This window comes from Euprymna scolopes, chromosome 27 (assembly GCF_053919585.1).
Source record: "Euprymna scolopes isolate OS-2025 chromosome 27, ASM5391958v1, whole genome shotgun sequence".
In the NCBI taxonomy this organism is placed as follows: Eukaryota; Metazoa; Mollusca; class Cephalopoda; order Sepiida; family Sepiolidae; genus Euprymna; species Euprymna scolopes.
This window is the reverse complement of record NC_136508.1, coordinates 39,492,013-39,508,896: the sequence shown is the minus strand read 5'-3', so window position 1 is coordinate 39,508,896 and position 16,884 is coordinate 39,492,013. Positions and strand designations below refer to the sequence as shown.

Below are 16,884 nucleotides of genomic sequence, written 5' to 3'. Positions count from 1 at the left end.
CTGGCTAAACAATCTATTTTTCAAGTCTAACACAATATCCATTTCCATTATATCTAAATTTTAAATTCAGATCATTAACAGCAAATGCAGTACAACTGTTTTTTTAATGTTTTAGAGAATAATCTGCTTACCCATGAAACACAGGAAAATTAGCCCAAGTGACGTTATACGCAAAATACAGGGAACTTCCAAAATGTAAATTCCAACTGATGAATCTTGAAACATATGATATCTTGACCAGTTGAAGTTATCCGTGGAAACACTGAGAACATTGAAAACCTTAATTTTATCAAAAAATTCTAAGATACAAAGAATTCGTAAATAAAGTCCGTGGTAAAATTGAATGTAGTGAAGCGACTGAAATATTTTCAGCAACTGAAGTAATGTTCTCGAAAAACGGCGATTAAATTTTCCCATTGAATAAAAGGTAATATTGATGAATAAAGTTGGGGTTAAATATCTATGAAATGATGGATACAGCAAAAAAAGTTACATACAGGGCCTTTATGAAAAAAAATTACAAAGTATTTACGTACCACTACGGAATTCTACGAAGGTTTATTGGATTGACGGGTTTCTTAGTATTAATGTAAAGTGACTTAAAAACCCATATTTTTCGTAGATTTCTATGATTCAAAATTCACAAAAAAAAAATCCTCAAAAAAAAACAAAAAAAAAACAAATTCACTCTCATTCAAAAGTTGTTCTTTATTAATTAATGAAACAATAACTTCATCACTGATATTTATTTACAATCTGATATATACGCGTGGTTATGTTTACACATAACTATTCGTACTATTACATATTGCAGCAGTAGTAGTAATCGTTGTTTATGTGAACGTATGTGTCAATAGATCGCCCCCCCCCTCTCTCTCTCTCTCTGTTCCTCTCCCTCTTCCCAAAACAGGCATCATCAGTAACATCGTGCTAAATATTTTAGGCACTGTAGGTTGACTTCACTTTGCTGGTGGCTACAGCAAAAAGCGAGATTTCTCTAACATTACTATTATTACGAGAGGGGTTTGTGCTTGACACGGATTACGTCGTAGCCCTGTTATGAATCTGACGATGGCCAGACAAAGACAATCCGTTCAAAACAGCATCCTTGTATTATTCCCAGATATATTTATGAACTTTTGGCTACTTAGTTATCGAAACTTGAATAGAAACGTAATTTAATTGAGATCAGACTAAGTATATTTGCTTGAAATTAATGGATGATTTTTAATCCATTTTGAATAGCATTGACCGAGTCATTGGTCGTGCCGGGCACGAGTGGCAGTGGCACTAGTCCCATCTCCGCCCTTGATATATATATATATATATATATATACACAAACACAATATTGACGTTCATGCGTTCTCATCAATCCATTTAAAAAAAATTGATGAAGAGCAATTCTTTTATTTAATTAATTGGAATGTTTATTGAAATGAGTATTATTTATTCATTGCGGACTATTATCAAACTAATTGGCCGAAACGTTGTAAAACAACTAAAAAAAAAAAAAAAAATATGAGGATAATAGTCTTTTTTTTTTTTTTTTTTTTTTTTACAAAGGCATCACCACATTATCAAGGCCCAGAGGCCACTCAAGGATAAGGATTAAAGAGTGTACAGTAGAAATTGGTCCATATAGTAATCATTAGTAATGAAAATTTGGTAAATTTAATAACTTATATGGAACGGCTCATCAAGAACTTATTTACTTTAGACTTGAACACAACCATATTGTAGTCAGCCGTAAAAAAATAATATAAATAAAACTCATCTCAATAATGAATTCCAATTAAATAATATATATACCATTCGGTACGGACCCGACCGTGGAAGATCAGATAATAAATAAACATGGATTCATAAGACCAAAAAATTCAACCTTGATCGCTCTTCAGGGCCCGTGGCGCAGTGGATAGAAACATTGAATCTATGGTTCCAGATGAGAATTGTCTGAAGATAGCGGTTTCAATCCTACTCAAAACCGGCCAGAGGCTTAAAACGTGAGATGACAACAACTATGGAAGGCAGTAATTGCTGAGGATGCAGTTAGGTGATTCAGAGTTCCTATCCTATCGCAGTTACCACCTGATGAAGGCCAGAGAAATAGTTGGCCGAAACTTTGTGAAACAACAGCTATTAAAAAAAAGATGAGGATAAGTCTGCAATAAACAGATGAAGCAATTCTTTTCTTCTAAATGTTTTGTAACTTTAAGTTTTAGTTCACCAAAAATTAATACGCTCATGTTACTTACCGTATTGCCCAGAATATATTCTATAATTATTAATAAGTTCATTAGTTTATCTTGTACAACAAAATATATTATCAAACTGTATATATATATAGGCACACCACTAAGTGTCAAAATAAAATAAACAATAAATAAAACAAGGATTTGAAATTCTTTTTCAGGAGTCCGGTTGTTTCTATAATAACTGGAATGGTGGAAATCTTCCAAAGATTCCAGTTTCTTTTCATGTCGTACAGAAGACCTTGGTATTTCGTTATCTTTTCATGTCGTACAGAAGACCTTGGTATTTCGTTATCTTTTCTCTTTCAGCTCTGTTTAACCTATCATCATATCATTGGGGTCAATATCTTCTAATCGTTTCTTTCTCCTCATTGTTCCATGTCGTTATGTCAGGTCTAATGGCTCCATTTTCTAGTAAGAATTGCTTAAACAATGGGTGACAATGTATATAGATACACAATACTCCTTTCTCCTTAACATAGAACACTTACACACACACACACACACACACACAAATATTTATTCCCTACATTATTGAATAAGTTTCGACATAGATTCACACACCTACACTTATAAAGTCTGACTACACCTTCCTTTAGTCTAATACATATCAACATATAAAGTAGACACTAAGCCGATGAATGATTCTAACACGCATGTATTAGCAAGTCTGTATTATGCATGAAAATTGTACAATTGGCTTGTTATTCGTTGTGCTTAGATATAATAGATATATTTATATATACAAAGGACTGGTTTTGGTTTCTTCTATAGAAAGTAACCATTTATTAAGTTGCATGACAAGGACTTTTTGTTTTAACCGACTATTTGTCCGAAACATTAGCATGTCCAATGTCGCGACCATGTAAATTTGTTTACATTAATATATATATATATATATATATATGCTTTTTATGTCAAGTTCAACTTCCTATTGTCTCCGTATTGAGCTTTTTTATTTGGTTGGGATTAATATTTAAATATTAATATTTATATTAGATTGAAGTTTACATTTACTTTTGTCCAGTAAACTTATCTTCTGGCCGATATATATATATATATATATATATATATATATATATATATATATATATATATATATTTATTTAAAGGAGATTAGAACAATAGTCTAAAGAGCTGAGTGTATTTTAATGTAACAGTGAAATTACTAGTTTAATTAAAATATAGGAAATAGAAAGTGCTCGTTGTAATTTAGATATATAAGCTCGATAGTTAAATGTCCTAGAGCTAATTCAATATTAAGTAATGTGATTGATAATTTAAAATTTAAAAATCAAATTATAATTAAATTAAAAATCCGTTTCATTCGTTTTGATTTTGTTATTGTTCCTTCTTATGAAACGCATTTTTAATTTAATTATAATATGATTTTTAAATTTTAAATTATCAATCACATTACTTTATATATATATATATATTGAGAGAGAGAGAGACTAGTGAGATCCCATGCAAATTCCACTGTGCTATATCAACATAATTTACTGTGAATAAAATTGTTCTGTTTCAGTCGACAGAATGAATTGATTTGATTTTGGAACAATTCATTTTAAAATTGGTAAAGTCCGAACTGTTTACTTTAGTAAATAGCAGATTAATCACCATCTTTGCTGATTGAAAAATCTCATTTTATTTATTTTTATTTTTTTGTATGTGTGAAAAAGCTGATGACGTACGTATGAATATTATCAAAGGTTAGCAGGAGCTAATCGAAATTCCAACAGCGCGTTTAACACTAACTTGTACAACTTACTGTTAATAATCGTTTTGCTTTTATAAGCATACTATCCCTGGTGTTTTGCAGATGTGTGTTGAACAAAACAAAAAAAGTTGTAGCAGGCAGGCAGGCAGGCACGAACTCGTTACACGAAGGTGGAAAAGTGGAGTTGTGTGTAAGGGTGTTGGTTGAGCAAAAAAAAACTGGAAAATTGCGAGCACAAAAACAAAATATTAAGCAGGCTCAAACCCCTAACGAACCGGAGGAAAAAAAAGTGTGTGTGGGGGGGGGGACGTCTTATTGATGCACCGACCACAGTTGTGACATCACGGGCGGTCGAAATAATGCCTTCTATGCGTCGTCGTTGACGCGAGGTTTGAATGAGTTGCAAAAAAAAAATGTCAGTGAAAAAAAAAAAAAAAACCTACTCTCCTTGTAGAAAACTGCCCAATTAAGGGTGAAGGAATTAATGTTTTGGGCCAATTTTTCGATATTTGTCGTCTGAAGGGTCAAGCTTCAAAAGGATACCAATCTCGTGAAAATCCGTCGCCTCTGTCGAAAGTTTTAGGCAGACATACAAACATACATGGGTACATTATGTCTGCCTAAAACTTTCGACAGAGGCGACGGATTTTCACGAGATTGGTATCATTTTGAAGCTCAATTCTTTGGATGACAAATATCGAAAAATTGAATAAAAACATTAATTCCTTCACCCTCAACTGGGCACTTTTCTACGAGGAGGGGTCGCATTTTTTAGCTGATATTTTTAAAAGTCATCCCTTCTTTTCGATTGACTAGCCTTAATTTAAACCTTCGCCACTTCCGGTTTGGTGATGGATGCAACAGCAAAGACCACCCCCCACACTTTGTTTTTTTTATGTTCTCTTTCTCCTTCGCGATATGGGTTCAAGGTTCAACACACACCTCCAAACACCCAGGCAACGCCAGGCACCTAGGCTAGTAGATTAAATAAAGCGTTCCGTTTGAAATTCTATGCAGGTTCCTTAGTTTGATAAGATACACCTGAAGAAGGTCAGAGGTTACATCGATCGAAACGTTGCGAAAAAACTTAAAATAGCAAGAGTTGTTTGACTAATTCAAATATGATGAATGTCTAGAGCTTCCCCCCCATTCCCCACAAACAAAAAAATCTGGATCAGTCAGTATTCTGCATTTCTAGTCATGAAATTTTTTTTTTTACAAAGAGGTTAACATATATCAAGGCCTGGGAGCCACTCGAGGATAAGAGTTAATGTGTGTGTGTGTGTATTGTAGTCATTGGTGCAGTTGCGTAGTAATCGTTTTTGATGGAAATTTGGTATAATTACATTATTTATGAGACGGTTCAATAAGAATTTGTTTATGTTGGACTTGAAGACGGCAATATTGTAGTTTGCTGGAAAGCAGAACAGTTCCACAAGCGGCCAGTTCTAGGAGAGAAGTTTTGTTCATGGAATCCACTTTAGGTTTCAGCACCGATAGAGGGTGGGGAGGGATTTATCGATAGTGCTTTTAGCTAAATATTAACGAGGAGGAAGGACCATAGATTGGAACACTTACCATGAAAATAGCGATATTACAGAGGCAGGCTCACAGCGCCATGCAAATTTTTGTAAAATAAAAACGTACCGAACCAATTTTGAGAAAATCGAAAGATTGAAAAAATAAACTTTTTCTGATTAACATCAGCAGAAAAAAAAAATGCAGGAAATTATTTGATTTCCTCAATTAAACTTTGTTTTATCTTGGATGATAAAGTGTGATTGGAATGTACCATTTTTTTTTTTGCCCAGGGGGTGGGAAGTGTAAATCGTTTTCTTTACCCCATCTTTCCATTAACTCTCTATACCTCTTCTTCCCCATCTTTTACAATTGATAGATAATTGGTTCTAGGATCTTTCTGTCTCTCTACCTATATATTCTTGATACCTGATCCATGTTTAGCATCTGGCGCCTAAAGAGGTCAGTTTATTTAAGCTGAAAAGAAGAAGAAAAAAATTGTGGCAGGTTCTTTCGTCCTCATTAAAAGAAAAAAAAAATTCTCATCACTTTCTCTATTCCCAATCATTAGAATTTTTTTTTCCTCTTTAAAAGTAATTTCTTCCTTAACAACACAAGTTTTTTTTTTATTTTTTATTCTTGAAAATAGGTGAAAACTGATACTTAGTCTCTGATATTCTCTTTAGTTCTTTGCTGGCATTTTCTTTTTTTTTTTTTTTTTTTTTTAAGCTTCGGTACTCAAATTGTGAGTTATATGGCACAAATGTTTGTCATATATTCTTTACCATTTTTTTTTTTTTTTTACATAAGTGGGGAATCAGGAGTTTGTAATTTTTGCAGGAATCAACAAATCAACTTTTTATTTTTTCTTAAACCAACTTCATAGTAATAAATTGATCCACCCACCCCGGATAATTCCCATGCATAAAGTTCAGAGTGGGAATCAGTGGGTTTTTGTAGGTGTTGCATGTCAAAGGAGCTTTATTTTTTTCTTTTTTTTTTTTTTTTCATGGAAGTCACCACTTATCAAGGCCCTGGGGCCACTCGGGGATAAGGGTTATTGCGTGTACATTAATCAATGGGACAATATCGTAGCTTTGTTTTTTCTTTATTCATGTATCGAGCAACACTGGGTGGTCTTACTTGTCAATTTATTTCAGAAAAGCAAAGGGGTTTTCATTTCTGTGCATTGCACTTATTTCCAGAGAGACATTAAAAAAAAAAAAAAAAAACATGTACTAATTAGTCGCTGCTTATCCAGGTCCAAAAATCACTCGAGGATAAAGATTAATGTTTGTCAGATTCAAGGTGATACGGCACCATGAGAATTGGTAACAGTGGATGACACTGGGTAGAATTATTTAAGAAGACGTCTCAACAAGAATTTAACATTGGGCTTGAAGAAAACCATGTTGTAATCAGTTGGGAAGGAGCCCCATGGTATTGCATTCCATAGACAAATAGTTTTTGGAAAGAAACTTTGCTCATGGAAGATCCATTTAAGTTTTAGATACAGAAATAAAGGAAAATTATTTACAATGGTTGTAGCTAGACAAGTTTTTGTTAATATTCTGGAGAATGGAGCAACCATAGATTGAAGCTCAGTCGAGTATTTACTCTGAAAAAAAAACAATTTTGTAGAGAAAGCAATGTTTCTTTTATGAGAAAGTGGATGTGGGGAAGAGAAGAGATCTTCTCTCGCTAGATTTCAAAGTCGGTTTTGTACCTTGTGAAGGCAGAGAATTTATGGTTAAATTAACAATTTCTAGAGTGAATTCAACCTTTTGAAACATGCACACATGCTGGCCAAGTAAATTATGATTTTCCCTACAGAATTCAATTCTTATGAAAGTTGTTCACAAAAAAAAAAACTGGTTATGCAATAATTATTTTGTTTTCAATGGTTCTATGAAGAAAAGGAAATAATAGATCTCGTCTGTCATTTTCTTTTCACATCGACATAACTTGTTTTTATTGTTCACTGGTTTATTTGCCCACCCCCACCCCTTAAGATCTGCTGGTTTTAAGTTGCCTTTTATGTGTGAAAACTTGAACATATCTTTTTTTTTTTTTTACACAGGCATCACATTATCAAGGCCAAGAGGCCACTCAAGGATAAGGGTTAAAGAGTGTAGAGTAGAAATTGGAAAATATAGTAACCATTAGTAATGAAAATTCGGTACATTTGTTAACTTATATGGAACGGCTCATCAAGAACTTGTTCACGTTAGACTTGAAGGCAGCCATATTGTAGTCAGCCGGAAAGCAGGAAAACGGAAGACAATTCTACAGGCGTGCAGTTTTAAGAAAGAAGCTTTGTTCATGGAATCTACGTTTAGGTTTAGGCACAGATAAAGAGTGGGGAGAATTATTGATAGTGTTTTCAGCTAGACGAGTGTTTCTTGTGAAAGTTTGGCGAGGGAGGACCATAGACTGAAGCTTTCACAAAAATAACTTGTCATGAATTTCAAGTGTCACATATTAAATGTAGGATATATACTTGCCATCCTACTAGGGAAGAGTTAGATGTAAGGTTATTTTTTTTTTTATATTATGGATATCCAGCTCTTCAAAGAGGGACACTGGACGAAACAAAAATAGAAATTGCTCCACTCAATTCATACTGTGCGTGAGAGAGCCTTCTTGATAACTTTAAGCAATGTCATCGAAGTCTTTCCCACCTTCTTTTTGACTGATCAAAGTGCTTAATCGACACAAAATCAAGCTTGTATTTGTTGGTTTCTTTCTCCAAATTCTTTTTCACACATGCAAAAAGAAATAAATAAATAAAATGAGATTGTTCTTCCAGCAAAGATGGTGATTAATCTGCTATTACTAAGGTAAACAATTTGGGCTTTACCAATTTTAAAATGAATTGTTCTAAAATCAAATCAATTCAATATTCCTTGTGCATTCAACATGCCAAAGTTTAAACTTGTCGACATAAAGTAGTAGCAATAGTTTTCACATGCATTTGATGATATTCAGTGGAATTTTTGCTACTAGCAGATAAAGACATTCACGATAATTAAACTTCATCGTCATAGCCATGCAAACGATCAGAGTATACGAACCAGAAACTTTGCTCTTTTTCGGGATATAAACAAACTTTAATAGGATCACGGTAGGGGATGCATGCTGGAGCGAATGGACAGCAAGGTATGTTATGAGCGTTAATGTATTTTAATGGATGGTGAGACTTAACAGCTGTAATATTAGATCTATTGACTCAGTATTTAACATTCGAAAGCTTTCTGGACTAGTGAAGAATTTTAGAATTCACTAGGTTTCTTATAATCCTATGTTCAACTTTTGTATATTGTACATTTTTTTTCTCATACTCTCATCTTTTTGTTTTCATTTACTTAAAAAAAAAGTAAAATGTATCTTAAGTGATGTTTATTAAAGGATTTAAACAAGATATTATTTAATAAATTTCTATTTTTATATTTTCAGAGCTGGAGCAAAGTCCAGATTACCTGAAGATGATCACAGAAGCCCAGGTTCCATCACCGTCACCACCAGTGCCAACTCCAAGGACAACGACCGAACCCCGTCCAACAGCACGGACTAGACCAGAGCTTCCAAAAATTGCAGGAAAGGAAAGTTACCGAGACAGTCTAGAACAAGAGAACTTTCTCAATAAAGTGTGCAAGTTTGAGTTGATTTCTCGAGGTAACCCCAAATCTCCTAGTGCTTCCACGGGTAAGATAGATGTGATCAAAAGCCCCGAACCTAGTATCAATTCACAAATCCATTTAGGCGAAAAATTGTTTCCACGAGACACTTTGACCACCCGAATATCTGCCAGTATCCTTCATGGTAGTTCGGATCGTGTCTATAGCTCTTGTAGTTCAAACAGCTCTTCCTCACTGACCAGCGTCAGCAGCATATCTTCGGACATGTCCACATCTCGGGACACCGGATCAAATAAAGCATCGACACAATCAAACAACACATCAAGAAAGCTCAGTGATTCCGCAGACTTCACCGACAGTGCCATTTTTTCACCTTCAAAAAACGGGACCCAACCGCCTCAAAGCAATGGTTTGCCAATGTCAAATGGAGACGTCTCTTTGGATGAGGTAAAGCGAAACACGTTCGAAGGGATGGATTTTGACTTTGATGAGCTGACAGCCAGTCAGCAAGACCTGACGATTCGACACAGGGAAATTGTTAGTCACCGAAAACGGGAACAAGAACAGGAGAGACTAGAACGTCAACGATTGGAGGAAATTCTCAACATGTGCGCCGAATACGAACAGCAGTTGGAGCAGGAGAAAACGACTAATGACTTCAAGAGCCCCGTTCCAAATTCTCCACTTCCATTCCAGGTGGGCCAGGGGTCATCTTCGCTAAGCAGTTCAACAGGGGTCACTCAAACCCCACAACCAGCAACCCGACACATTAAGCCTCCTTCATTACTTGAGATTAACCTCGACTCCAACAGTAACGATTTTAAAGACAAGCCTGATTTTAGAAGTTCTGTTAGCAAGATAAAAACTAACGGCTCTTTAACACGGCTTTCATCACCAAGTAATACAACTAAAGAAGGAACGTTTGGATTACAGAGTAGGAGAGCAGGCTCTAGCTCTTCTAATTCAGAAGAGGAACTCTATAACAGCTCTGAAAATACAGGCACAATTAAACGTCGCCCAGGGCTACCAGATACTTCAACCACCACCATCCCAATTAGTAAAACCCCGACTGCTACAGCTGTTGCTGTTGTTGTGCCAACCTCGGAGGCTGAAGTGAAAACTCCACCAATGCCAGCCGTATCCTCATCTCAGGATGAAGAGCAGCATGCTGCATCTTTAAGTCTTCTATCTTCCAGCTTCACAAACTGCCAAATTGGCACCATAGAAACCCCCAACTCTGTAGATGTACCGAAATCTCTAAATTCCTCAATGATTGAGTCTAATATCATGATCACGTGCAACGGCTTGTCTTCTTCGCACAACGACGAGTCAGGTTCTTCAGCTTCTTCTACAGGAACGGTAAAAGAACATTCGCCACGGTCTTCACTTGGCGATACCAAATCCATGGGAAGTGGTGGCAACCACACGCCTGTAAACAGTGATAGTGAGCACAGTCTCAGCCCAACAAAGTCCGTCGAGAGACCCCCTTCGTCAAGCGGTGTTGAAACATCAAGTGAAAACAGCTTAGTTAATATTGAGGTGAGTTTCTGTATTTTTGTATTTAAAAAAAATCGTTGAACATATGAGTTGTATTTGGTGAAATCACAAATGTATCATTGGTTGATAGTGGATTCGGTTTGTTATTTAACATCAAGTTGGAGGCCTCATATTAGTGGATAATTTCATCTAATTTTACCCCACGACTTGTAGCTTCTAGCTTATAGTCCCTGGTTGGTATCTTGTGACCCCTTATTCATAGCTTCTAACTTGTAGCCACTGATTTGTAGTTTGTGATCCTTGATTGGCAGCTCATAACTCATGATTGATAGTTCCGAGATTTTCAACCCTGGTTGGTAGCTCCTAGCTTATAGACCCTGTTTGGTAGCTCCTAGCTTGTAGTCCCTCCCTGGTTGGTAGCTCCTAGCTTGTAGTCCCTCCCTGGTTGGTAGCTCCTAGCTTGTAGCCCCTGGTTGATAGCCCCTGGTTGGCACCTCCCAGCATGTAGCCCCTGGTTGGTAGCTCCCAGCGTGTAGCCCCTGGTTGGTAGCCCCTAACTTGCAGCCCCTGGTTATTCCTATCTTGTAGCCCCTGGTTGTTAGTTCGTATCTTGTAGCCCCTGGTTGTTAGTTCGTATCTTGTAGCCCCTGGTTGTTAGTTCGTATCTTGTAGCCCCTGGTTGTTAGTTTGTATCTTGTAGCCCCTGGTTGTTAGTTCGTATCTTGTAGCCCCTGGTTGTTAGTTCGTATCTTGTAGCCCCTGGTTGTTAGTTCGTATCTTGTAGCCCCTGGTTGTTAGTTCGTATCTTGTAGCCCCTGGTTGTTAGTTCGTATCTTGTAGCCCCTGGTTGTTAGTTCGTATCTTGTAGCCCCTGGTTGTTAGTTCCCAGTGTGTAGCCCCTGGTTGTTAGTTCCCAGTGTGTAGCCCCTGGTTGATAGCTCTCAGCATGTAACTTCTGGTTGGTAGCTCTCAGCATGTAACTTCTGGTTGGTAGCTCTCAGCATGTAGCCCCTGCTTTGTAGTTTCTAGCTTGTAGGTTGGTAGCTTCCAGTGTGTAGCCCCTGGTTGGTAGCTTGCAGCCTCTAGCTTTTCCTAACCTCATTGTTACTTTTTTTTATTTTTGCTTAAATAAAGACAATTTTGGTGAACATGAATTTGATCTCCTGTTTAGGTCATCATGACACCAAGTACATCCCTTAAATCTGGAGACTGGAATGAGAAATATCTGCACTTGCCTCCACTGCCTCCCTGGAATTAAATTAGTTTGAACTTCCCAAAAAGATACAGTTTTTGCAGTAAAACTTTAAAAAAGAAACATGGCATGTAGCAAAGAAATGTTGAACTAAGAAGAAAGATTAGAGCGTCAATCCAACTGTAAAAAACACAAATTAAAATTCCTCATCTCAACACAGTCTGAGGAGCCCCCCCCCTCTTCCCACCGTAACCACTTGGCAAACTTCTACCTGTTTATCAGATTGGAGCCGAAGTACACAATCAGAATTGCCAATTTCATGTAAAATAAAAATAAGATGTGATATTAAGGTCTCAGATTTCCCTATGCTTTTTTGTTTTGTGGATGTGCCAATGTAGATCGGAATTGGTCATAATTTGCAAAGGAATGCAAACAAGATAAAACAGCGCCGACAAAATTACCCAAGACAACAGAAAAAAACTGTCTACTTCCCTGTTTTTTTTTTTGGGGGGGGGTGCTCAAGAATTTTATTCAGCAGTTTCTTAAATTTCTTCTCTTTACGAGGTGCTCTGTAATTTATTTTTTTGAATAAGTACTCAGACGAACTCAAAGCGCTAGTACACCCTTGATGTAAATACCCCTGACAAACACCAAAATCCCACCCCTACACTGTAGACATCCCTACATGCCAAAAAGCCTTCTACTCAAATAGCTTCTTCTCTTGAACTGCTCGAGTTTGGAATTCCCTCCCAGGCGCCTGCTTTCCTGACTATACTGACATTCAAAAGTTTAAATGTAATGTGAACAAACATCTCACTATCCAACTCCCTTCATAGTATCCCTGCAAATTGGGTCCCAAATAGTAGCCCCTTACGACTTAGTGGCGCTGTGCCTTGTTTGGGGTGAAAAATAGTTTTAAAAAAATGTCAGTCTGATGCTGACTATACTTGGTAGGATTAGCCAAATGACTGGCGGATAACATCATTTAGCCAAGATGGTGTTATGAGATCAGGCTGTCTGAAAATACTTGCTTCCTGGCCTAAAATTCACCGTTGATATATTTTTTTTTTTTTCAAAACTTTACAAAACAACCAAACCAAGCACTATGGATAAATATTTGAAAATTTAAAGAACTTGTAGCATAAAAACTTTTCCCAAATTACTGAATTTGCCATTAAATAATCCGAAAAGGCTAGATATGCCGTAAAACCAATCAACCAAACTTAAATAATTTTGAAAGGTTGACTTGTACATCCACGTCAGCTGTTAGCAAACATTTGTATGTAGCTTGAGTTGTATTTAACTTTTGGTGGAGATTCTTTTACTGTCCTCGGCAGAGCCCACATATTGTTGCACTTAACGCTTCTTGGGGTGAAATACCAATTTTATGACATTCTTGGTTTCAGAGCGTTGCTGGATTAATCATTCTGCCAAATAATCCAATTTCACCCCCCCCTTTTTTTTTCTTTTACATTCATCATTTCTCAAGGCCAAGAAAACACTTGAGGATAAGGGTTACTGAGTTTGTGGTAGTCAATGGGAAAATGTTGTAGTAACAGTTAGAAGTTGGTAAATTGAATTACTTCGGGGATGGCTCATCAAGAACTTGTTCACATTGGACTTGAAGACAACCACATTGTAGTCAGCTGGAAAGCAGGAAAACGGAACAGTTCCACAGGCATGCAATTCTAAGAAAGAAACTTTGTTCATGGAATTTAGTTTAGGCATAGATAAAGAGTGGGGGAAATTATTGATACTGGTTTCAGTTAGAGAAGTGTTTTTCATGAAAGTCAAGCCAGGGGGGACCATAGATTGGAGCTCAGACGAGCACTTGCCATGAAAATAATGATGTCCATCCTTGGATGTACCTTAATAATTTATCAACATTGAAGGGTATAGAAAATGGACTTTGGGTTTACTTTGGCAGCCTTATAATTTTTGCTCTTCTTTTTTTGTTCTTACATTCTATGAGTGATGTTTCTGACAAGGGGGGGGGGGAGAATTGTTATTTTCTTGTCGTTAGCTAGTTTTTTTTTGTTTTGTTTAATCTTAAACCGTTTTTTTTTATTTTAGCTTCTGATATCAATTGGCATCATGCCTTGTCAGGGGCCATTTACACAAAAAACTTAAACCTTTTCTTTGCTTGAAAATAAACCAGCGTTTAATATAGTTACCACCTGGATTTACCTGTAAACGTAAGATTAGGATTAGATTTATGCAAAATAAAGCAGTCTCCTTTTATTTTGAGGTTATACCACCAGCCTGTATTCTAACAGCAGTGGCATTATTGAGTTCTCTTACCTGATTTTGTCCTGATTAAAGTGGTGGCAGATCTTTAGTTTTTTTTTGGGGGGGGGGTATATAGAAATCGCTCCAGCCGAAATATGAAGCCACTTAATGTAAGGAGTTAAAAAAAAAAAAAAAAAAAAAATACTTAAAAGTAAAAAATTAATCGACTATAAGTATTACATTGTTGGGTTTGGACACAAATCGACAATTCTTCTCCCTTTGTCAGAAACATCACTCATGGAATGTGAGGATCAAAGGACAAAAATAAGGGAAGTGAGAGTTACATGGCTGCTGAAAGTAAATCCAAGGTCACATTTCTACTCTAATTAAATTATTTAATTATTACTCTGACACTTTGATCCTGTGAAATATTTTTGTTGTTGAACAATCTGTGTTGCATCTATATCGTTATTTCGACCAACAATTCCGCTTTTTGCTGACAAAAGAAGTTTCTTTTAGGTCTTAGTGTAATTTTTAATGCCTACTAGACACTATCCTCAAGTGTCTAAGGTCTCTCTGTATAGGGGTTTGCCAGGACAACCTAGCATGAGGATACTTTTCCCTAGAAGTAAACCCTGATCAAATATTCATAACCACATAGTATTCATGACCCAAATAAGATCTTCTCACTGTGGCTAATCTACATTAGCTTTTTAGAGGAATAGTGCACCTTTTCCAAGTGATGTTACCTCAAGTAATAGCACGAAGGTGGATACTCCACCAGAATAGATAAATTCTTGTCCTGGAATCCAGTAAGACCAAGAGATCAAAACAAAAGATATAATACAACATATGAAAATGGTTAATTGGGGAGAGGAAATTTATGTTCTCAATTTCTTTATTAACTCAGTGTTTGAGAGATAATAAAACTTTAATGGAACATTCGAATATCTATGTATCTCATATAAAGTTCAAGTGTTGGCCTCAGGTAGTGGGGCCCCTTGATTTCTGAGAATTTTGATTGAAGTAAAATAAAACAAAAATGAGAATTTCCTCATTTTCAGAAAATTTATCTTTTATTGGTCAAAACATTACATACAATTGTTTCAGCCCCCAGTGTTGGCATATAAGAATATAACTATTCATCAAATGATAAATTTGCACAACATTGGGCTTCATCAGCACGTAGTAAAAAAACAATATTACCAAAGTTTCACAGCCCATGAATAGTACCTTTCCAGTTAATATAGTGGATATTCATTTTTTTTATCGACAACATAGAAAAAGTTTCAATCGAGATGTATCTCGCGTCGTAACATAGCAGTAAGATGTCAGCTTTTCTTTCACTTTCTTTTCCGCTTTCACGTCTCAAGTTCGAGCCTGCCTGCCTTCTTTTTCTTTTTTTTTTTTTTTTGGTTGCTCCAAACACTCGGGCAATGCTGGGTACCCCCGCAAGTCTATAAAATAAAAGGCAAGATGGGTGCATGCGTGTTTGTATGTCCGCGAAAGGCTTTTTTCACGGGGTTCTCAACAAGGTTACTATTTTGGACAACTTTCCTTATACTTCCTAGATTATAATACCTCCGATTTGTAAACGGACCTTATCTCTATCCTTAGTTTTTTTTTTTTTTTTTTTTTTTTTTTTTACATAGGCATCACCACATTATCAAGGCCAAGAGGCCACTCAAGGATAAGGGTTAAAGAGTGTAGAGTAGAAATTGGACAATATAGTAATCATTAGTAATGAAAATTTGGTAAATTTGATAACTTATATGGAACGGCTCATCAAGAACTTATTTACGTTAGACTTGAAGACAACCATATTGTAGTCAGCCGGAAAGCAGAAAAACGGAAGACAATTCCACAGGCGTGTAGTTCTAAGAAAGAAGCTTTGTTCATGGAATCTACGTTTAGGTTTAGGCACAGATAAAGAGTGGGGGGAATTATTGATAGTGTTTACAGCTAGACGAGTGTTTCTTGTGAAAGTTTGGCGAGGGGGGACCATAGATTGAAGCTCAGTCGAACACTTTCCATGAAAATAACGATACATCAGAGACAAACTCGCAACATCTCTTCTGTGAGATAGAGGTTGCAAAGAAGAGAAAAGGACATCTCCTACGAGGCTACAAAGTCTATTTTGAACTCTATCAAGGCAGGCCAAGTCCTTTCTAGCAGCTCCTGCCCAGATGTGGCAACAGTATTCCATCCTTGGACGTACCTGGCTCTTATATAGATAGAGAATAGCATCAGCAGTGAGATATCTACCGGATCGATAGAAAGATCCCACCATTTTTCCAGCGGCCTTGGCAACAGATTTGATGTACGTGTTCCATTTAAGATCAGGAGTAATGGTCAAGCCAAGAAGCTTGTCAAAACTTGAGGCCTCCTGAAGACGAGAGAGCCATTCATTTCAATTGATGCCAGATGTGGATCAGAATGTTGATGATGTAAAGAGAGAAGCTTGGTTTTAGATGCATTAAAAGTAACCAGCCACTCCTTACCCCATTGTACTACGTGCTCAAGATCAGAGGAGAGAGAATTGGAGAGAACTTGGTCGTTTACTGTCTTAGATGTGCTACCATAAATGATTTTGATTGAGTTTAAAAAAAAATTCTCAGCTTTTGAGTGTTTGTTTGTCTTTTTCGTATAAATAAAATGAAACCTATCGAAGCGAAGGTACACTGCCTGGCCTTCTGGGCCGGCACATCTTGAAGGCAATCAATGTGAGGGAAACTCTTCATATCAGACAATTGCTATTCATTTGGACATTGCCAGAACTCACCCTTTTAGGGGGAAGCTGGTTTTCCCCAACATCGTGAGGAAACAGATACGGCGGA

At 36.6% G+C, this 16,884-nt stretch overlaps 1 protein-coding gene across 18 annotated transcripts in view; it reads left to right on the top strand.

Moving 5' to 3' along the window:
- LOC145248835 (pleckstrin homology-like domain family B member 2) overlaps nt 1–16,884 on the top strand; it is an 839,292-nt gene that overhangs the window by 594,139 nt on the left and 228,269 nt on the right. For all 18 annotated transcript variants that reach the window (XM_080110546.1, XM_080110540.1, XM_080110537.1 and 15 more), the window contains one exon: nt 8,948–10,668. In XM_080110546.1, the coding sequence (XP_079966672.1) occupies nt 8,948–10,668 (1,721 nt within the window). The remainder of the gene's footprint in view (nt 1–8,947; nt 10,669–16,884) is intronic.